This window comes from Falco naumanni, chromosome 3 (genome assembly GCF_017639655.2).
Source record: "Falco naumanni isolate bFalNau1 chromosome 3, bFalNau1.pat, whole genome shotgun sequence".
Lineage (NCBI taxonomy): Eukaryota > Metazoa > Chordata > Aves > Falconiformes > Falconidae > Falco > Falco naumanni.
This window is the reverse complement of record NC_054056.1, coordinates 50,307,002-50,329,704: the sequence shown is the minus strand read 5'-3', so window position 1 is coordinate 50,329,704 and position 22,703 is coordinate 50,307,002. Positions and strand designations below refer to the sequence as shown.

Sequence of the window (22,703 nt, the reverse complement as noted above, 5' to 3'; positions counted from 1 at the left end):
CACATCATGTGCATGCGTTTTCTACTTCTGCAGAAGGTTCCTGTTTTGCAAAGCAATTTATTTTTGGACAAACCATAATGTCTTCTCTCCAGGCCCTCTGACTAACAAGGGATTCCAGTTGGAAGCAAGGTCCATCTGTTTGGATAGCTTTTCAGGACTACTCCTTAAATGCATGCATTAAAATATTAATGTGTCTAAAACTACATTAAACATCTCCAAGGATTGTAACCTTACCAATTTAGGGTTCTGGTGGTTCAATTTTTGACTTTTGTTGTTGGATTGTTCTTCATCCTGAGCTTTTATGTAAGATTTTCATGTTACTGGTTTCAGCATTCTAAGAAGTTCTGGAATACAGTTCAGTGTTTTAAAATTATCCTGAAAATTGATTCTGAAAGAATTTTTAAAACTTGTATTGTTTCTGATGCTTCATTTGCCTGTATCTTGTCTCAGCACATTCTTTTACTTCCTAAAGTAGAAAAGCCAAAGCTCAAGGACCTGCTTTCAGGCACCTTTTCCCCACAGCTCGTTAGGTTCATTTAACCTCTCAAGGCTTCACACAGTCAATCTCATCCTGGCAGTCTCCACAGATGGCAGAAAAGGCCAGAGTCTTTAGACTCTTTCTGCCTTAGAAAGAGGTGCCGCGTTCCGTGGTGTGTGTGTGTTTATCGGTGATAGTGCAGCAGTGTACTGTGGTATCCAGCTGACTTAAAGGTGGGGATTCTTGCATTTCTTCTCTCAAGTGTGTTTGCTTATTTAAAGTACACTGGAAAGCAAATGTGTCTTTGCCTTTAATATTGGATACAGTATGACAGCTATATAAAGCAGATATTAAGGAATGGCTTCTATGATGTTTCTGACTCTGAAACTGATGAAGCCAGATTTGGTTTTCTGGGTAACATATGCACATCCTGTGCACTGAGGGCTCAGTGTGAATATTTTAGATGCAATGTTTATTTCATCTTAAAGGTTTCCTTTATCCTCTCCAGATCATGTGCTTTGGCTATTTTTAAACAGCCTCTTGGGTGATATACTGGCCTACTGACACATGCTCTTTCAACTCCCTTCTAAGAGATACTGACTTAAATTCCCTCTTGGAGGTAGCAGGTATGAATTTAGCCCATGCCTTTCCATGCAGAGTGGTGCAAACACAATTATAAAGGGAGAAGAATGTTATAAAAGCAGTAGAAATTGAGGAGTGGAAGCTGAGGAGATAGTCTGTTTGAAACATAGGCCTGGAAAAGAGGATATCAAATCCAAAAAGGCTAACAAAGATCGTGTAAATCTCACATAAGTCAGCCAATGTCAGGTGATTTAATCAGGAAGGGGGGAGAGATGCTTTCTCATGCACTTTCCAAGTTGCGTTTATTTTCATGCTTGGTCTTTGATTTGATTTCATTTTCCAGTGATTGATTTACAAAATATTCTAAACTGTAGACCTAAATTGAAGAGGGTAAAATGGTGCATATTTTCTGCAGCCAATAAAGACTACAAATCTTCTGATATTCTCAAGATAAATCTGTTATCAGATCTTCATTGTGTTTCTTCTGTAAGATGCAATTGTTACAGTCTCCTTTTTTAAAATGGGGAAGATTCCAGTAGACTGTAGTTGTTTACTTATGAACACACATAGCTTTTCTTTTAGCTGTCATTTCAGCAAAAACGGATTTTGGTCTCAATACTTATGTTTCTCAAAAATATTTCAGACTCAAATTTATTTCAATAGGCTGTTTATCATAAAAGAAGTATTTTCTTGTTTGTTTGGATGCCGTGATTAGTCACAAGCTGGTCTTTCATCATATGCTGAAATTTAGTCACATACAGGCTTTCTCATAAGGTTCTGATTTTTGTTATTGTTGCTTCTGTGATATACTTTGTTTTGCATCACAGATGCTGCTCTTGTTCATCTGTTGTTTATTTTCCGTCTGAAACAAATTTTGTGGACAAGGTTGTGGCATTGCAGTGAGATTATAACAACATAAGAAATGCACTACTGTGTCACACCAGTGGTCCATCTAGTCTGGTATTCTCATCTCCAAAATTGCTGTCTATTACCTGCTTTAAAGCAGTCTTGTGCTACTGTCACTGAGCACTTCACAGTCCTTATGTGGTGGGGTTGGGTGAACAGCAGTTCTGCATTCAGTTTATCCACTGCCTTTACAATTTTGTAAACTTCTGTTACCTCTCCCCTCATCCTTCTCAGTAAAAAGTCACAGGTGTTTTTGCCTCTCCTGAGAGGATAGCTGCCTCTGCTGTGGACCCCGATGTCCACTGTTGGATTATTTGGGAGGATCCAACCAGTGAAAAAACCTTGGGATAAAAATAATATGAGCCACATCAAAAGAGGACTACATTCTTCAACCACAGAGAGAGAAAGTGCTGGGAATTCAGAGGATATAGAGAACCTAGATTTTATTTTTCCCTGTACATTTTTTTTAAAATACCCGGAAAAGAGAAAAGACGGCAGCTCTTTGGCCAATAAACCATCATGAGGGACACTTAGAAGAACTGGGAAACTCTGCAAGTTGTTTTGATAGGCCATCTGCTCCATAGAGCCTAGAATAAATGTGTCTTGATGTGCCATTCCTCCTAATATGTAGGTATACCATGATAGGTGGGATTTACTGAGATCCCACTCAAGCAATCAACATGTGGCAGGTCAGAACACACTGCAGTACACCTAAGACTAATTTAGATTAGTTTGGTGGGGTCTGAATCCCTCAGCATAGGTTTAACATGCAGTGTTTCAGTGTAGTACAGAGGAAAATGGAAACTAGAGTAAAACACACATGAAACTACATTGACTGTACATTCTGAGGCCCAACACTAAGCAAGTTTTCTAAATACAGAATAGTTATCTTAAATTTATTTTTTTCTACATTAAACTCATGCTCTATATCTCAATTCTCATTAATGGACATGTAATTTACAAACTTATGCTTTAAGGGATAAGGAATTTTTTGGAATCATCTAAATTTTTATGAGGGATGTGGGTATTGATTTGAAAGTGGGCTAAGTGGTTTTCAGATTTCTCACTCGAGGTTGCTGACAACTCAGGATTGTGATCCATTTTGTAGTTTGACAGAATAACTCATTTGTATGCGTTTTTTTAAAATCTTTTTATGGATTTTTTCAAAAGGGCGTGCAAGCAAACACTCAGAGAAGCTATCATGTTACAGCTTAATTAAACTAAGAATGGAATAATACAGGGGCAAAATTAAGGCCTCAGAACTGAACCTATAAATCAATAAGTTTTCATCATCAAATCATTGTATTTAAAGTAGTAGGTAATCAAATGGAATTAGGAAGATGAAGCAGAAGACAATTACTTGGAACAAGTCTTATATCCTGGGATAATTTAGGAGGACTGCATGTCTTTGGCAGTCTTATAGCCAATATAGTCTACCAGAGCCACTGATAACAAATATTGACTCACAGTGATGCAAACAGATCTCTAAAATACCTTCTTTGCCAATGCACAACATGTGGTTGTTTGCTGGGGAGATCATCTATTGAGTCATATGAAGAAAGGTTGCAACAGTAAGCTGCAGAGAGGAAATGTGCTTTCTAGACAAGTTCTTTTGAGCCTGTTGCTTGTACAGTTAGCACTCATGTATAGTTTTCACATGGAGGCACAGCTTTTCTTTGGATCTGTGATCCCTCAGAAGTTATGGAATAAGGGAGATGTTACAGTCCCGGACTACATAAAAACATGACATACAAGTGTGGTGGCATACGGTTTTGTGAGATACAGATAGAATAAAGCATCAAAAACATCCTAAGAATAGCTATAACTTAACATACTTCACATATTCTCCATATACACACACTTCTCATAACACCCACTTAGCATTCCCAGCATTTCTTAAATTATTCTACACACCTTACAGACTTAGAATTGTGGAAACAGGAAGTGTCCATCCGGAACATCCTAATGCTCATTCACCTAAAACCGTAAGCAGTTCTTACCTTACAAATTTAATGCTGTTTGTAATTAACCTATGAAAGTTTTCCTGGAGGGAAAGTCCATTACTGAGGATACTCAACAAAAATCCAGAGCAACCTGCCTGCCTGAAGTTAGCTCTGTTTTGATCAGGGTGGGGTAGACCAGATGACCTTCAAAAGTCCCTTCCAGCCTCCAACCTCCTGAGTTTCCGTGATTGTCTATCCCAACACAATAAATAGGCCAGGGTTCCCCACTGCTAAAAAACTTCCCTAAAGCTTCGCAGAACTCTTTGCACCACAGCACAACTGAACATAAGCAAGTAATTGTTTTCAGCTTCTCGGCTTGCCTCATCTAAATTGTATTCCCCAAAGGCACACAGACCTCTTTTTTACATGCAAGAAAAAAATACCCTGACTTGGTCATCTCCCCAAGAAGTCCTCAGTTTGCGGTCCTTCTCTTTCACCTGCACCCTGACTCTGGTGCTGCCTTTTCACTGGACTCCCCAGTACTGCCGGCCCTGGCATCACGCCAGCTCTGTCCCAAAGACTCCATCTATTGATCATGGACTCCTGCCTGAAACTGATTCCCTTCATGACACAGCCTTGCTCAACAGTTAGGTCAAGAAAGAGAAGATAGGACTGATAGGTTTTAGAGGGCAGTGTGAAAAGAGGGAGCATTTTGCCTGGGAACTGGAGGAGAGCACACCAGGACTTGCCCAAGGCAAGAGGCTCACCCTTTTCCCTTTCTTGCCTGCTAGAAACCCTCCCTGAGATCTCATCCTGAACATCTTGTCTGATCACCACTACATCTTCTAACGAGCAAGATCTCTCAGGGCTGATGTTTGTAGAAAAACTATAGGAATCCGAGCCTTCTCCCTCTTTTCTATGTTTTCCTGTAGAAATAATTTCCATGTGTACTCTTACATACACAGACAGCAGTGGCAGCTGGGTCACCATTTTAGAAAGCTCATGTCGTCTGCAATAATTTCTAAAAACACAAACCCATCCGGTGGAATACACCAAAACCAGCTATTCTGATAATCGCTCCAGAAGCATTTTTTACTGTTTGCAAAAGGATTTGACTCTTTGGGGAAACACTCCTCACCGTTTGTGCTGCCTGTTTTCTCCCCTCTCCCTGCTGCACGAGTTCTTTTTCTGCTCCTTCACTTTAAGCCCCTTTGCTTCTTTTAGGCAGCTTCCAGATATCTGATACAGTATATAATGAGGAATTAGGTTCCATTACACGAAGGCTTAACCTTCTCGAAAAGCATTCAGCGCTTGCCAGGAGTCATCAATATTTAACAGCTGTTGTTATTATGAAATACTTCATAGGGTAACGCGGCTTGTCTGCTCGCACGCAAGGGTTTGAACGGGCGCCAGGCCCCTGTCAGAGCTGCTGAGAGATTGACAGGCGGCGAGGCTTGCGTGACAGCGGGGCTGGGGTTAGTCAGCAGTCTGCCTCCTCCGCAGCAGGGACTTCTCCTCCCCCTCGCCTCCCTTCAAAAAGGCTCCTCTGGACGGGGGTGAGACATGGGCTGGGGTCTCAGGGGGGCGAGGTGGCCCCACCAGCTCCGTGCAAAGGCTGGGGGGAGAGGAGGGCTGCCGGGCGGTGGCATGTCTTTGATGCCCCTCTTGCATGGGGAAAAAATGGATGAGGCTTGCTGGGGAAGGGGAAAAGTGGTTCGGAAAAAAAAGAGGGGACGGGATCTGGAAAGCAAACAGTTTGGTTCATACCTTAAATAAATGTCATGCTGTACTTGAGAAACTTCAAAGGGCAGTCAGATTTCAAAGCATCTCTTAAGAAGAAGCAGACTGAGAAAACCGCTAAGTTGGGAAGAAAAACTTTGCATTATTGCTAGCATAATTTCATCTGGCGTTCTGGTAGCCTCCGCGATGGGACTGAGCACCATACATCTTTTATTCAGAGGGTGTGTTTTGGTGCTGATTTCTTCTTTCCCAAAGCGTTTGTGCAACCTGTATGTTGTGGCATTTCAAAATGCAAGCACCCCTTTCATATTGTTTGGCAACGCATAATAACTGTTCTTTATGGTTTATGTTGTTTAATTTCAGCGTGTATCTAATGAGCCCTTATTGTCACTCGATGTTCTTTGTAATGCAGCAAGAGGAAACAGATCGTTTCATTTCATGACTGTAGGTTTGTTAAGCAGAATTGCTCACACCGAGTGTTTCCTAGTTCTGTTGTTTTGTTTTCTAAGCATTCAGGGTAACACGCATAGCTGCTTCTTCCTGCAGCTAGAAGATCCAGGAAGAAAGACCCCATCTTCACTTCCTTTCAAGTACCTAGTTAGCAAAAGTAAGATTTGTATGCATAAAGCAGTATCTCTGAACCTGCCAGCTAGATTTGGGTATTTTCCTCTGCTCATTTTAAGAAACAATTTATCCCCTGAGCATCACTGGAGAGAAGGGATCTCACAGGTACTCCTTGTAAAAAAGCTTGACACTGATACGCCTGCATCATACCAAGTCTGAAGAAGACAGTACTGTCCCCTCCTTACATCTCAAATGAACCCAGGCAAGGTGTTCAGATAAGAAATGATATCCCTTCACTGCTGTTTTCTCACCTGTACTGCTGTTGCTTGGTGCAGGTGGCCTGAGCAGTGCAAGGCCCCTGGGGCAGTGGGCATAAGGTTTGACCATGCTTTAGTTTGCTACAGAGCTTAGCTTGGCAGGTAGTTTTGCTGATTATTTTCTGAAGAAGGAAGGGTGTGCTTGTGCGGGAAGAGGTACAGAAACACTCAGGAGGATGTAATCCCATGAATTTAAAAAGTACGCTTTTATGAGTCCTGAAATTTCCATCTCTCCGAACTAAAGAGTATTCTGCAATGAATAAATGTTCTGTTATTTCTGGGGGGAGGGGAACGGCTCGTTTCGTAATGCTTCTATAGTCTTTAAAGTGTCAGGCAGCTTTCCTCTTCTTTACCATATTCCAGTTTTTGTTTTCAAGCCAAGGGGTTTGCAAATGCAGATAGTGATGCTTGTATCAGACTGGAGGCTCAAGAGATCTCAGATTTTTACAATGTTCTGGGGAGAAACAGTGCAGCTGTGAAAGGCTCAGCAGCACTGCCAGAGACAGTCCCATACTCCTTAAGCCAAACTTATCATCCCTTTTGTGGACTTCTTTTTGTCCATTCATTAACTGTCAATTCTAACGGTATATTAGTTTTTGGTTTCCACTCCTTTCAGTGCTTTCAGATCAGAAATTGGAACAACGTCCTCGGATCTTTGACCTTTCCTTCAGGAAATTGTGTTAGCCATTTTTCTTCATTTTTTCTCCCTCCTCTCCCTCCTCCTAACCCCCTCCCCCCCCCCGCCCTGTATATTTCCACAGTGTTGTCCTTCTATAGGACCCAGCATTTCCAAACATGTGAGCTTTTAATGTTGTCTGGGATTGCACCATGCTCACTAGATTGCATGACCTTGCAAAACTGTCAGCCCTGGTACATGTATATCTTTATTTATCACCCTATGGTATCAATACGCTCATTCATCTTCTTTGGCAGAACAGCTCCATCTTCTGTTTTATTTTGTGTTCTGGAAGTGCAGGCTAGATAAGTTGTGCTCAGAAAAAAGTCTCTGCTGTTCCTGATTGCCACCTCTTCACTTTGCCAGTTTTGAACCTAGCAGTAGGTGAGTGCTCTACGCTGAATTGCTGACAGTCTCGTCTAAAGAGTTGCCTCTCCCAGAGAATGCAGTCCAAAGCTCCGTAAAGATAAAACTTTCCATTTTTTTACAGCCAGCAGAATCCACCAGTCTGCCTGCAATATCAGCTTTTTTCTTGCCCCATTCTTGATGTATGGGAACTCTAGCAGCCAGTTTTCCCCTCAGGTCCTGGAGCCATCCTTTGCTGTTTGTTATTTTTTAGCCTTGCACAGTTGCTCCTCCCTGCCTGCTAGAAACAGTACTCCTGCATTCTCCAATCTTTCATTTGTTTTTGTCATCGCAGGCTTCACCGTTGCTCCAGAGGGCCACCATTTTATATAATGTCCAAGCTTGATCACAGCTGTACTGGCATCAGGCCCTTTGCTACCAAGCCACCCATCATAACTTTGCTTACTTTCCTTCAGTTCTCCCTCGTGATTGCTGGTGGTGACAGGGGCGTTGTTAGGCTGCTCTGTTTTCTTTTCTCTATTTTTCTGCCTGGTTAGATAACATCTTGCAATTTTCCCTCCTCATCCTGTCATGTCTTGCTTTTCCTCCTCCTCATTAATTTGGGGGATCTGTGTAGTTTTCTGCCTGTCTTGCTCTGCTTTCTCCAGGTGACAGGCTATTTCCCGGTATAGTATCTCTTCGGAGCTGTCACTGCAGTACCAGCCAAGCCCTGGGTGGACTAATCCAGTATTTCCAGTGCAGGGAGGCAGAACAGGAGTGAACAGCCAGCAACAGCTCCACTGCCTCAGGTGTGAGGAACAAACTCCCTCTCTGAGGAGGCTCTTGGCGCCAAGGGTGTCCTTCGTCTTTGATGGTGCAATGGGTCTCCTCGCAGTCCGGGCCAGCGGGTAGGGTATGTTATGAAACGGATGTGTGTGGCCTAGCATATGGGTAACTCTAGCCGGCAAAATAACATTAAAATACTTTCCATTTGGAGATGGAATTTATAGTAGCCAGATGAGCTACGGAACAAACATCTCTTGTGCTTCTGCTGCTGTGTTTGTGTGAGCCTGAAGGCTAACAAACAGGCAGGGAGCTCTGGCCCGCTCAGCTGGGTAAAATAATAGTTTCCACTAACGATGAAGTTCGAACTGGTGGAATTTTCGCAATGCCAAAAGAGCGCATCAGAAAAAAAATCTTAGTTTCGTCTCGCCCCTCCCTGTCTGTCCTTTAACCTGCAAACCACAGTGTCAGTAATTATAAAAACATCTTTTCTGAGGGTGGAAACTCTGGAAGAGGCCATTGGAATAGGGGCTGGACTTTTAAAAATTATTGTCGTGAGTGTCCATATGTCTGTTCTTATGGACAGGCGTGGCAGAAAGCTTAGCTGATTGGGGGTGAAAAAAAGCAACCGTTTCAAATAAGTTCAAGAGGTATACCAAAATGAAAATGCGGAGTGGAGAATCTGCATGTCCTGTTCATAGCAGCCTAGCTTACAAATCTGAAATCACAAAATTGTTTTGGCTGGAATACGTGGGTAAGGAACTGTTTTAGGCAGCTTGGGATTTTCCTGATGTGTTTTCCCATGCCCAGGGGAGGGATTTATTACATCTAATTATACATTTGAGATGATTGCTTTGGGGTAATGACCGACATTATCACTGGCAGCAAATATTTACAATGTAAGCTAAAAAACATCACGAATATTCAGTCAGCGTGGTTCTGTGTTGCCATCATCTGTTGTAAAACGCTGATGTATCTTACAACAGTCCCTCACTAGGCTGTTAAATTGATAAGGGGCTCTTGCACAGCTGTTTGGAAAGGAAGTAACTCCATTTAGATATCCTTAATCATTTGCAACAAGTATTATTCAAGCCATTTAAAAATGTAGACCTTTTTCTTGATTTGGTATCTTACTAAAAATTTAAATCTTTTTTTTTTTTTTTTTGCTAAAAATTTAAATTGTCATGGCTTTTAGCAACAAGCTCAGAAGTATTAGAGGCTTGCTGTCTGGCTCCTCTTTTTTTCTGATTTGGTATGAACTATTCCTGTCCATCTCAACCCTTCTTTTTTTGGATTATTAAGCATCTCTGGCTGTGGCTGCTCCAGCTCTCCTTTAGCTGGAAGGGACAATGTGTATCAAATGTCCCAGCTAATCTCACTGGTATGCTCTCCTCTCTCATTTTCTCCATGGAAAGGAGAACAAACAGAAAACTGAATCTCTGTTTGCTACCCAGATATTTGTATGACTCTTCTCTGGGATGGGACAGTAGTACTGAAGCTGACTCCTTAATTCTTACTGACCAAATGATAAAGACAGCTTCCTGTCATACTCCCCAGATGAAGCAGAATCCCAGTGTGTCAAGTGATGTCGTCCTTCTCAGAAATTCTTTCATTACCCCCAGAAATGGGATTGTATTTAAGGGATTTTTCTGTGGGATGTATTGACATGAAGACTTTAATCTGAGTATTCAAAGATATTTCAGATCAGGCAATGGTAACCCATGTGGGGGAAGAGCACTCACCAGTTTTGACTCCCATTAAGGTTTTCATTATTATTAGGGAAAATATATGTGATTTAATCTATTGTGAGAGATATTAATAAATTTCATACAGTAAACGACCAGTTTAAAACAAATCTTAAACCTCTGTTTAAAAATTAAAGAACTTTCCCTTGAATCTTACAGTCAGCCTCAGACTCATAGAAGCAAATAGGGTACAGTGAGACTGAAAATAATCTGATGCCAAGAAGGTCAGCACTGAAAATAAGAAACTTATTTCAGTCCCTTGTCTTCTGAGCTATATAGGCATTTCTTTATATTGTCATAATACATATTTTTATAAACAAAACAATTTGCTAACTTTCTTTTGTTTCTTTCCTGTGGGTTTTCATTGTTGCTTTATGTAGAGTACACTAATGGAAAAAATATGTTCAATAAAATTGTGATAGATATTTCATATAAAAAACATCTGGACTGCCAAATATGCATCTATCTCCTTCACAGCAAAAGAAAGTTGTCAGTAACTGACATCCAGACCACAAAGACAAGAACTCCCAATTAAATCAATGCACGTTAAGTGCCTAAATAAGAATTTTAATCTAGCAGCCCTAATCATTATGGTATCTAAATTGATAATAACTCTTTCCAACAGCCATTCAAGAAAAGCACTTTAAGAAGCAAGTTGGCCAAATGATAAAAGAAGACAATATATCTAACAAGACCGCTGTACAAGAAGGTGGACTTCTACTAGAAGTGAGTGAAAGAATGCTGTCTTTTCTGGCTCTAATCTATTCCGTTTGATGAATTACTTGGGTTAATGCTTTGTGGCAACTCAGGACAAATGGTCACTCTTGGTGTCAGTCACTCAAGAATCACACTTGTGAGTGCTTCTTGCAAGAGCAAAGCTGGCAGTTGTGATAGTCCCAGTCAGTCTCTGTTTGAGCGACTGTACCTTACACCCTTACATCCTCGAAATGACCAGTGAACTCCAGTGGGCCAGCTCACAGTTCTTTTTCACTTGGAGTGATGGCAGAAGTTTGGTTTACTTGGCCCATATTTTGAGGCTGTCAGAAGGAACTTGCTTGGTTTCTGATCTGAGTTGAGATTATTCTGGGATATTTTAATTTATCCTACTTCCTTAAGCCTGTGCTCTGAGGGAAGCTGTGTGTGTAGAAGTTACTCCTTCCATGTATTTTTATCCCCTTTAGGATGTTTTTATATTGGCAGAGCAGCATAAAGGGGCCATACTGTTTCTGAGAATTGGATCCATTAATCTAGAGGAAGAATTAATACTGCTGTGAACTACTGAACCAGCTAGAGCACAGCGGTCCATCCCAGATACATCTGCATTTCAAACTCATGATGTAATAATGCCTTTTATACACTGAGGTCCTTGGAAATTTCTGTGTGATTAGGACTACATATGTATAGTTGTTTTGGATAGGATAATATTCATGATATAAAAACTGCGTTTTAATGACAGCTCTGAGATTCATGTAAATGTAAATTAAATAGTAGCCTCAAGCAAATAAATGCGGTATACTACTAAAGTAAAAAGACATTTTATCGTGGGATCCAATATCATAAGTTTGTCAAGTCTGTGGAATGGAAACTGGCACCCTGATTTCCTTCCTCTCAATACTTTAGAAGATTTTAATTTTATATTTCAAAGCAAGTAACACAGAAGCATCTGATTAGTTAGTGCTAGTGCCAAAATGAAATGTTTGGCTGTCAGCTATTACTTGCAACCATTTCCATTCTCAATGAATAGGGAGTACAGGGCTTACAACAAATGATAAATATGGTGAGTATATAACTTTTAATGAGGCTTTCCTCTTTAGTCTATGTTTTGTTGGGTGCATATTGCATGACCACAAGTTACAGTCATTAAGACTCTTCAAACAGTAGCCCTACTGCTACAAGCACATGGAGAGAACACAGATGTGTAATTTCAGGTAGGTTACAAGAGACTAATACTACTGGACATGGTAATGGTCTGCTTAATACAGGGTATATAGGAGTCACATTCCTTTTGAATATATGGGAGATATTTTATCCTGGGTCATACTTAATGAGGATCATTAACTGGATGATTAAGTGCCTGTTAATATGAATGTATTTGCCAGGCTTCATTTATGGGCATGTCTGACCTAGAATAAGAGCATTAATTTTCCTTTGGGCTTGCCAGGAATATTCCCTGGGGACTGATTTTGGCTTAGATGCTCATTCAGTGGCCATGGCATGTGAAGAAAAGTGGGGTATTTTGTTGTTCAAACAAATTCACCATGTTGTTTATTAGAGACAGTGGGGTTTTAACTGAGTAGTTGCATTTGTGATTCCTTCGAAGGAGAAGCAAACAGTCTTGCTGGTAGTTGCTTTGCTTTGTATATTGGCTTATGAATCTGGCCGCTTTATCAGGTCTCGAAAGATATTTTTCAGCTGTTAAAAGCCACTTTCTTTCTCATGACACCACCTTGCACTGTGCAACTTCTCCTAGATGCTTTTATAATACAAACAAGAATAATCTGAATTGCCAAAATATGTGTGAATAATCCCTGGGTGCACTGTTAATGGAAAACCAGGGATAATGGCTTATTTTTTTCCTAGCGTGGGTATCATCGCACTGCTCTATGCATAGACAGAAATATGAAATAGCAACAGCCCTAATTACTGGTAAATGATGTATCTGTGACTCTGGAGTCTTGAAAAAATGCAGTACTTCCCTTTCAGCTTGAAAGAAAACAATGGAATTAGACTGTCTTCAAAGTATGTTTAAAATGTTTTTTATTTCTAAAGGCCTCTGCCACAACATGTGTTTTTTATTTAAGATTTTATAGAGATTTTTTACAGCTATAATCAAATAGCTTTCATCAGCAATAACAGAATAAACAATGATACCAGTTTATCAAAGACTTTTTAGTGGATCACAGCAGGTACCTAAATAAATAATTTCTTCCAGTGTTTTAAGATCACTTCTTCTGGATAAGAGAATCTTTTCTTGCCGTTTTTGTTTCCCTTTGGAGGGAAGACAGGCAAAGCTCTAAGAACCAAACTCCAATCTTATTAACGGACTTTTTGACTATACCCCATTCTTGCAATCTTTGCTCTCCTTGGAGACTTGAGACTCCAACTGTTTGACTGCAGTAATGACTTTTAACTTTGCACTTTCAAAATACTTTCCAAGACAGGTGGTATTGCAACCCTTGTGCCACATGCCTTCTGGCAGAAAAGGGCCACATTCAGTCACTGAAGCCTGTTACTGAATACTTAAGGAACACCGGGCCAAACCCATAACCGGAAAAGTGTGAAAATAAATTGGATTGGCAGTCAATAAATCCAGATAGAATTTATGGGGTGATGGGGTGGAGAAACACAATAAAATGGTGACTTGGAAAAATAAGAATGAATCACTGGTGGGTATCTAGGCAATAGCCTTGATTGCAATAATCATCTCAGGGCTGTTAGCCACCTCCTGCTCTTCCCCCCAGCTATGCTGCACTCACAGTCTCTAAGTCCAGACTCAGAGTCTACACTGTTGTTCAGGTAATTCCTCATCCAAACGCGTGTTTAATTTTCACATGTTATACTATCCTAGCAGATGATTTAAATGTCCATTGTCAAAAGGGACACCCGATCCGCACTTGTTTTCTCAATGACATGCAGTCAGGCAGTGGCCCCATCATCACCACTGACATTGCTTCTTGCCTAATGGTCACCCATATACTAAGCAGCACCCTGCTAACGTTGTCACTTGGACTTTACTGACCACCTCACAGTTGCTCCTACAGTTTTTCTGCTCATTATGGAAGGATCGTTAATATTCATGTTTCTGTCTCAACCCTTGCTGCTGAAGGACATATCTTGTATCTTGATGGGCTTTCTGCCCTTCTTTATAATGTCTGTTAGTCTTCTATTCCGCTGTTGTAGGCTGCAGCGTATGGTATCCCTGTCTCCAGATGTACTGGACATAATTCTTTTCAGGTGTGAAAATAGTGTTTTATATCCAAAATGTCACAAAAATTAAAAAAGAAATCCGTATGATCCAGGCAGCTCCCAAACAGATGCTAATGGAGTAAGACCGCCTGGCTCCGTCATGCCCCATCTCACTGATGAATACCGATAAAGGCCAGACCTGGCTTGTTCTGCCATTACCGTGGTCACCAACAGCTGACATTCTTTCAGTGAAGGCCCATGTTGTTTTCAGGATGTTCCAAGCCACTCTTTTGCCCAGTTCGCAGAGAGATTTCCACGAGTCCTCTAGTTTTAAGGCTTCAGGGCACAAGAATCACATTTCTGTGGTTTTGTCTCATGGGTTTTTTTTATGGCTGCACTGAAGATGCCAGTCATCGTACTGTCCTGGTATTTCTTACTCAGTGACACTGTATGTTCTGTTTAATATCTTTATTGGCAATCTGGATGGGGGGATTGAGTCCACCCTCAGTAAGTTTGCAGATGACACCAAGTTGGGTTGGAATGTTGATCTGCTTGAGGGTAGGAAGGCTCTGCAGAGGGGTCTGGTCAGGCTTAGAACTTACTTAAATTTTTAGACAAAGACTCTCAGATGCCTGACATCTTAAAAAACATCTTAAAATCATAGACATATAGTCTTTTATGTAGAAAAAAAAAAGAAAAATAACTTCTTCAAAATCATGTCAGTCTTCAGAAGTCAAGAAAAACAGTGAAAGGTAGTTTTGGTGGTGTGGGCGTTATATCAATCACTGGTCCACTGGTATCAATAATCTTAGCTTTATTACATTAACTACTTAACCAGATAAAGCTGGGTTTTTCAAACTGAGCATCCATATTTCGTAGGCATGCTTTTGTTCTACCATTTAGCGATTAATTTTACTGATTTGAGTTGTAAGTGACATGACTAGTGAGGCAATTCAGGTATCTGTCTACTGAACCAGTGGCATTTGTGCTTGGAATTGACTGTTGGTGCAACGTGGTAGCATGATCAGGTATAGGCACTTTATCACACAGACAAGTCATTTATGTATTATTTCTTAATTCCATATCACAGGTTTGGGCATTATTGTGAATAGGAAATGTTGGTTCTTGCTTGGTAGTTCCCACAGAAGTCAGTGAGGCTTTTTTTCATTAGCTTTAATACCAAATGGAGTCCAAGTCTTAATCAAAACCAATGAAAGTCAGACCTTTTATCTAGGTAAAGGATTCAGAATTCGAGACAATATAATCTTGAAGCATATTATTTAACATTATGTCATTACCTTAAAAGTAGCTGGAGATAATAAGCTTTCTGGGAGTCTCTTTGAACAGAGAGGTGTATGTGCATATTTTGGCACTGAGAGGTATTTCCAGGTGGCCTCTACTAACAGCTTGAATTAGGGTTCAAGTTTCATTCCAAGGGAGTTAGAAAATGATACGTTAGAAAACATCCTATTGGTGCTGTTCTTCACTCTGCATAAGGAAATAACATAGGAAACCCTTTTTCCACTTGCTTTCCTGTAATTTTTTTAAACTTGTTAGTGTAATTCTACTTCCTCCTTCCAAACTGATTTATGTAATCAGTACTTGATAACACTGCGCTCTTGAAAAAAGTACTCCAGTTTGAATTTCAGTCTGAGAGCAAGATATTTTTCTCTTCCTGTTATTTTTTAATTTAAACTTGAAAAGGAAAGCTGGGAATCAGACGAAAGTGCATGGTTATTATGCTGGGCTATGAACAAGGCACGGACTTCAGAAATCAAAAACTGGTAGAGAGAGACTTGATTTATTCTGGTCTTGAATTCCTTTTCAGTTTCCTATGGTGCTGACTCTCTTAGCACAGTCCTTCTAAAGTAAGTCCTGTTAGATGATGATACAGTGCTTCACCTTTTAATCTACTAGTTTAAAATGGGACCATCAAAATAGGAAGTTCTCATAAAAAGCTCGTAGTCTCAGTGCATTTTGTTTTCCAGCTAATACAACTCTTAAAAGTTACCCAAACAACCCTTTTGCTTTGCTTTGTTTTCAAACATGAACCTTCTCCCAGTAATTCAGATGACATGATTTAAGCTGACATTAGTCACTTGGGTGACTTACAGAGAATTTATCCATGAAAAAAAAAGGCTATAAATGGGGTCGGGAGTAACTTGCCATTTTATCACATGTGTACATTCACTTTCTTCTTGCCAGACACAGGCAAAACACAAAGGAACATTTCAGAAGCCCTGGCCCCTTTTTTTTTCTTTGCAAATAGGCATATTTCTAAAATCCAGACTTGAAATCTGGCATGGCCACAACTTTGTGCAAAAAATATCCTTTCTGTTGCCCTTTAAACAAATAACTAATGTTCTCGCTTATTCCTTTCTTCTTTTTTTTCCTTCTCAAACAAATCAGGACAAAAAAGCCTGTGACCTCTAAATACCATTAGTGTTATATCTCCTCCAATCCTTAGTGCTACTGTTATGACTGTAATGATCATGATGCTGCCACAGCACTGAGGTTTCAGAAATATAGGCGGTGGCACCCTCCAGCTTGACAGGGAGGCAGAGCAAAACAAAAAGACGTGATCCCCTTCAGATTTGTAGCCTAAATACAAGACAAGTGATGAAAGATGAATTTTTATGGGTAACACAGCGTGTGGAAATAATGAACAAAGGGGTAAACACGATTGCCAGTACTCATAGTATATGAGCAGCTTGACCTTTGTCAGGACTTTTGCAAGAGTTTTAAGGAGGGATTTGAGGGAGAAAAATCAGGTGCCCCTGCAGAGGCTTGTGCGGTGCCTTTTAGCAAAGTGCTTGTTCTCAAATCTTGCATGTGAGTAAGGGTAACATGTTGGACTGATGAGGGTTAGTACTTAGCTTCACCAACACAAAATGAAGATTTTAATTGAGGAGGGAGCAAGCTGTGAGCAGATCAGAAAATCAGGACAAGCAGCTTATGTTTAATGCGATAGAGCAGGAGGAGTGGGCAGCCAGCGCAGGTGTGCAGTGAGGAGGGACAGTTAGCATCCTCTCTGGTTTGAACTGGCATCGGTAAAGTTGGGTTCCATTTGTCAGAGCAGAGGCAAACCTGCTGTCATAGGAGTAGGCCTGGCTAAGAAATGTTAGGCGTGCTGGTGAATGGAGAAGCTGTCCGTCAGCAGCGTTAAGGTAAGAATCAATAAGCTTTGGGCACAGGCCAGATGTGGATCCGAACTTCAGGCCACTGTTGCTGTCTCCAGATGGTTGATCACAGCACGCTCCACCCGAGCTTACTTTTCACAGCCGCTTCCTCTCTGTTTCTGCCCAGGCTATTTCGGTGCCTCTGGAGACAGTCCAGTGGCCATGTGACTTCCTCCCCAACAAAACATATTCTCCCATTTCAGCTCAGTTAGGGCTTCTTTCTCTCACCGACTTCAAAGCTAATCCTTGGCAACTGTTCTCACCAATTGATAGGTTCACTATTTGTACATGAGCGCTGTGTTGTATAGATGCACTGGGACTTAGTCTGCTACTAGAACTGGACTTCATGCATTTAAGTAACAAAAGCAATCATAACACTCTGTTCCTCGCATACAAATTTCTGCATGAGCATTTGCTTTTGAGGAAGTGTGTTGTTTTTAAAGATGGAAAAGTCACATATTGTAAAAAAAAGCAAAAAAAACCCCAACTTCAAATAACGCCTGTTTATTATCATGGATAATTGCAATCTTACATTGTTTAACTGGTCTTCAACTGGTTGAAGTGAAATTATAAATTATTAGCCTAATCTGTACAGCTGACACTTGCTTTCAGTATATTCCTCGTTCTCAACTCAGAAAAGCTAACGAGCTGCAACTTTGCTATCTTCTCAATAAAGTGAAGTGAGGAGCAAGACAGTGGGTCCAGGCAAGATTATGTGTTGTCTTAAGAATTTTTGCAAATTTGCATTGATTTTTTTTGTGGTCCTGAAGGTTTCCAAAGAAAAGCTTATGTGTTTTTCTAGAAATATTGACTACATTTCTATTTGACTTTTTGCCTACCTCAATTGATAAAACTTGAATATGCCATTTGATGATTTGAACTGAAAACCACTATTAAAAAGCATGACGTTGACTGTTAAATGTACTGTTTCCTATTAGCAAGGATGTAGTATTGATTCAGAGACAGGAGGACAGATAGGCACCCCTCAAATAGTTCTGCTGCTACTCCAAGAACTTCAAAAAGAAATCACTATCATTCTGGTTTTAACTGTCCCTGACATTTTATGAGTAGAAAAAAGAAAAAATAGATAGTTTTTGTATCCCATTGTAATTGCAATTCTTCTAGGAATTCCTAGCTGCAAAAGCCGATGGTGGCCAACAGCAGGCATTTCTCTAACATGTTCTACATCTTCCCTCCTCCTTCCAGTACAGCAATGCCCCCAGAATTTTCCAGTAACTGAGACTGGGCTTTTTTTAGCAATAAGAAAAGAAGTGCCTGCTCAGACTAAAGCAAGGTCTTGGGGAAGGGCCTTGGGGAAGGGTTCCTCCTCCTCAGCTTAAGATTTGCAGTCGTCGCTGCTGGTTAGAGGAGTTGTCTCTAACTTTCCATCCTTACCTCTTTCCAGATGATCAATTATCATCCAGTTGGTATCTAGATTAGAGAAAGTATTGCTTGCCTTTCTGGGTCAGTGCAAAGCATTAACAGCATTATTCACCCCTGCTGCCAGTGTGGGACAGGTTGTGTTTTATACAGGATACTTACAGGATACAAAACATACTCAAGATGATAATTTGTGCAGTAAGACAGTTCCCAGAGTCAAATTCAGGAATGCCACATTCCCTAAAAACTCCACTGACCTGAAATGGTGTTTAAAAAATCTGATTTACCATATATTATTGAACAGAATATTGAAATACAGATTGTTTTGCTCTTCTCCGCACCCCCTGAAACAGTTCTGTGTTGTAAAATGTGATATATAGTGCTAAATACGCAGAAAAATAGTGCTTTGAAATTAGGACATCACATTCTGTTCACAGTATATAGGCTGCAACATTGTCTCTTTTAGGTTTTGATTCCTTACAGAAAGAGATGCCTTCCATTCATGCTTCTTAACAGTTTGCAAGTAGGAGTAAAAGTCAGCTGTGGATGGAATATTGTGACGGCTTCTTCTCTTCAGGACTTGATGCACTTACATGTAAATAGCACTGGAAAAAAAAAATCCAGACATTTGGCACTTACATATGTCTAATTGTCCAACATGTTGGATAAATATTAGTTGAGACTCTTTTCAGTAAGTTATTTCTGTGGAAGATAATGGGTAATCTTACTACATTTGTTACTGCAAAGGCTACCTAACTAAATTTGTTATTACAAGTGTAGAGTAGTGAGCAATTAATGCTTCATTTTGAGTCTTCTCAAATGGAATTAATCAGGCTTGCATTTTCTATATAGAAATTGTTGAAGGAAAGAGTGAAAAGCTCAGAGCAGCTGCAGAACTCAGAAAGAATGGAAGGCTGAACTTGCACTGAAGATACGATATTGCCCCAGCTTTGCTTCCATCTGTGAATACAACATCTGCTTTTGAGGAAGTGAAATGAGAAACTGCGTAAATCAATATAAAGATTGTTTCTGTTTCCAAGTGTAGTTCAGGGCATAGTATTGTGAAAGAGCATTGACAGTAGGGTTCCATTACTGGTAGAGCACAACTTTAAATTCAACATCATGACTAATAAGGAGGCTAAAGGAAAAGATATAAAACATTATGTCATACTTTAGTATCCTTTCATGATAATTGCTAAGGTAAATGACATGTTACTCATCCAGGTACTCACTAGCATATCCAGTAATCATGATGCATAATATCTATGTAATAATAAAATGTGCTTTTCCCCAGCAATTTTAGAATTAATGATTTGAATATTATTCTTCTTTAGATTACAATAAATAGTCTCCAATACTCGTATAATGTCCATTAATCTCAAGTAGTATTCATATAGTCACTTCCCATATGAAATACTAATTGATAAGGCAAAGAAAAGAATCACGGATTTTTTACAATTAGACATGGAACAATCCACCAAACCTTGCCATCAATAGAAAGCATTATTGGTGTAAATAATTTATTCTAAATAAACATGCCATATAACAAATTTGTACTGAGGTGGAGTCACCCATGATTTCACTTTTGCAGCAACAAAACCTTCCCTAACCTGTCTTTAAGCTACTAGTCTTTAGTACTGCTCCACTCTGGAAGCCCAGTCAGTGTTCTCATTTCCAGTGTTTAGTACTTGTGAAAACAATGGGATTCAGTTGGGATGTATGTCTTTCTAGCAGGCACCACATCAGCTTTCTGCACAAAGTCAAACGATGCTTCAGCTCTTGTTTCTAAGTACCATTGTGGACAGAGGGGTTGGTTTTGAGGTGCCGCGCTTATCGAGGGCCAGCGGTTCCTGCATATAGTAAAGAAGAGAGGCCCTGCCCTGAGAACTTGACAGAGACTAAGCAAGCTTTGTTACAGAAGCTTAACTTAAAAGGAAACTATAGGGGAAGAAAAACTACGTTTACAATTTTGCATTGTGCAATCAAAACAACTTTAAAGGCAAAGTTGTTCTTGGTTGTGTCCAATGCTTATTGCATATCAAGCATATAAAAACCAACATCACCATGGTTTAATATGTGTTTACATGTGTGCACATATTACAGTCTCACTCTCCAGAGAACTACTATGTTTTCTTGAAAGTTTATAGCTCACAATTACCAGAGCTCAATGACTTACATTTTCCTAACTGATTTCCAGGAGGCCAGTTGTCTGCTGCCTCTGAGCCACTGTGTTCCAGCTCCCTTGTTAGACTGGAGACACATATATAAACAAGTATCTTCAGAGTTGCCCTAATTCCTCAGTGGAAGTGATGGGATACCGAAAAATGGAACAACAAGAAATTTCATCAGCTGAATGGTTCACAGTCATCCGTGCCTTTGAGATGGCACAGCTGTTCCCTCCAACAGTAAATGAGGGGGCCAGGGCTCAAATTCTTCTGGCAATGTGAACGATCTTTGAAAATTTTGCCAGGCCCCGCTCTGAGCAGCGCAACACTAGATGCGGAATTTCCATACTGTGTTTAAGGAGCCTGAAGTGATATCTAGGCTCAAGGAGATAGGAACATGAACTTCATTTTGTCTGGGAAGACAAGAAAAGTGAAAGGGGAATAATGATCATACGTATGTATTTCTTTGTAGAAAACCAATCAGTCTGATCGAGCACTTTGCCTCTGAAAGGCTTGCCATATAAACGCATGGCTGTAGGCTTCAGCCTGTAGGATTTACTTCCTCCCCTGGCTCAAATGATGGAAATTCATTTTCTGTTTTGTTTCTTTTGCCTGAAAACTAAGCAGTACACGCAAGCCTTTGATCAACACTGAATGCTAAAAACAGTGCTGCCACTCCCCCTTTGCACGAAATAGTGCTTACTCACAGAAATACTCCTTTTGAAGTTGCTTTGTAGATACCAGAGAAATACATAAGAGTCTGGAAGGCTAAGAGATACTGTACTTGTTGAGCAAAGGCCATATTCTGATGTCACCAGATACGGTATTTCTGAATAGTCTTTTATGCGGGGTTTTATTTCAAGGTTCTGTAAGAGTTCCTTTTTTTTCCCTGGGTTTATAAAGAGAACCTCAGGGATTCCAGAGGGATTTTTGAGAAGAGCAATTATGAGTCCTAAAAACACCAGTGGAAAGAAATACTGATTCACTAAACAATACAGTTAAAGACAGAAGGCACATTAACTGTCTGCATTTTCCTGCTAATATTCATAAGACAAGAACGAGTATATCATTTCCAGAGTTTTTAAATAGCTGCTTATTTAGATCACCAGAAAATGGCCCCATCCCACATAGGATGCAAAAACCCAGCGATCCACTATTAAAATGAAGCTGTTCCAGATAAACTGCGAGCCAACTGACCCTGGAAATTTAGTACCCAAGTTGCGTGACTCGAAAATCTGTTCAAAGCAAGGCATGGCTGCAGGCCTTGACTGTTGTACTTTAGTAACCATAGTAACATGGTCTCTGGAGACCTAATGCTAGTGAATTTTCCTTTATTTCAAGGAAGATTAATAAGAGAAATGTGGATTGGAACTTGTTCTTGCTTTTCCCTCCCCCCCCCCCCCCTTATTTTTACTACGCCATGACCTTGACCAAAATATCTTTGAAGTATTTGCTGGCTGATTTTCTGCCATGGGACCAGAAAAAAATACCAGGATATATAAAGGATCTTGCCAAAGGAAGTCCTATCTTCCTCAAAATATTTGCCTTCATTCCCAAAGAGAACCTCTTGACTAATAATGTTTCAAAAACTTCTTAATGGAAGAAACTGGTAACTTTCATCTCACAGCTACTGTGGGCACCAGAATAATGTTGTACTTTCTTTGAACTGAGAGATTAATTGTTTTTTTGTTTCAGTAGCAGGTGCAGCTTTTCGTGAGTGCATAATTGGATGTACATGTTTTTTTCAAAAGAACACAGGCCTCTGGTGCCAAGCTTTTTTTTTTTCTTTCTTTTTTTCCATTTGGGAAAAAAAAACCATGATTTCATTTTTAAAGTACAATGTAGAAAACTCATGTAAGTGTTTTTAAAAAGCCAAATACAAACAAACAAATGTTCACAATACATACTTAAGTCTGTCTCACATGTTTCAGCTATTATCCTGGATTAGAAATTCCATCTGTCATTGAATCCATATGGTTTACCAAATGGTAGTT

General features: G+C 40.1%; 1 protein-coding gene across 4 annotated transcripts in view; it reads left to right on the top strand.

The window, feature by feature from the left end:
- AHRR (aryl-hydrocarbon receptor repressor) overlaps nt 1-22,703 on the top strand; it is a 70,351-nt gene that overhangs the window by 29,082 nt on the left and 18,566 nt on the right. The window contains exons 1-2 of one of the 4 annotated variants that reach the window (XM_040588068.1): nt 5,366-5,465; nt 10,705-10,805. In XM_040588068.1, the coding sequence (XP_040444002.1) occupies nt 10,743-10,805 (63 nt within the window). In that variant the 5' untranslated portion in view covers nt 5,366-5,465; nt 10,705-10,742. The other 3 variants (XM_040588067.1, XM_040588069.1, XM_040588066.1) reach the window with 3 other exon arrangements.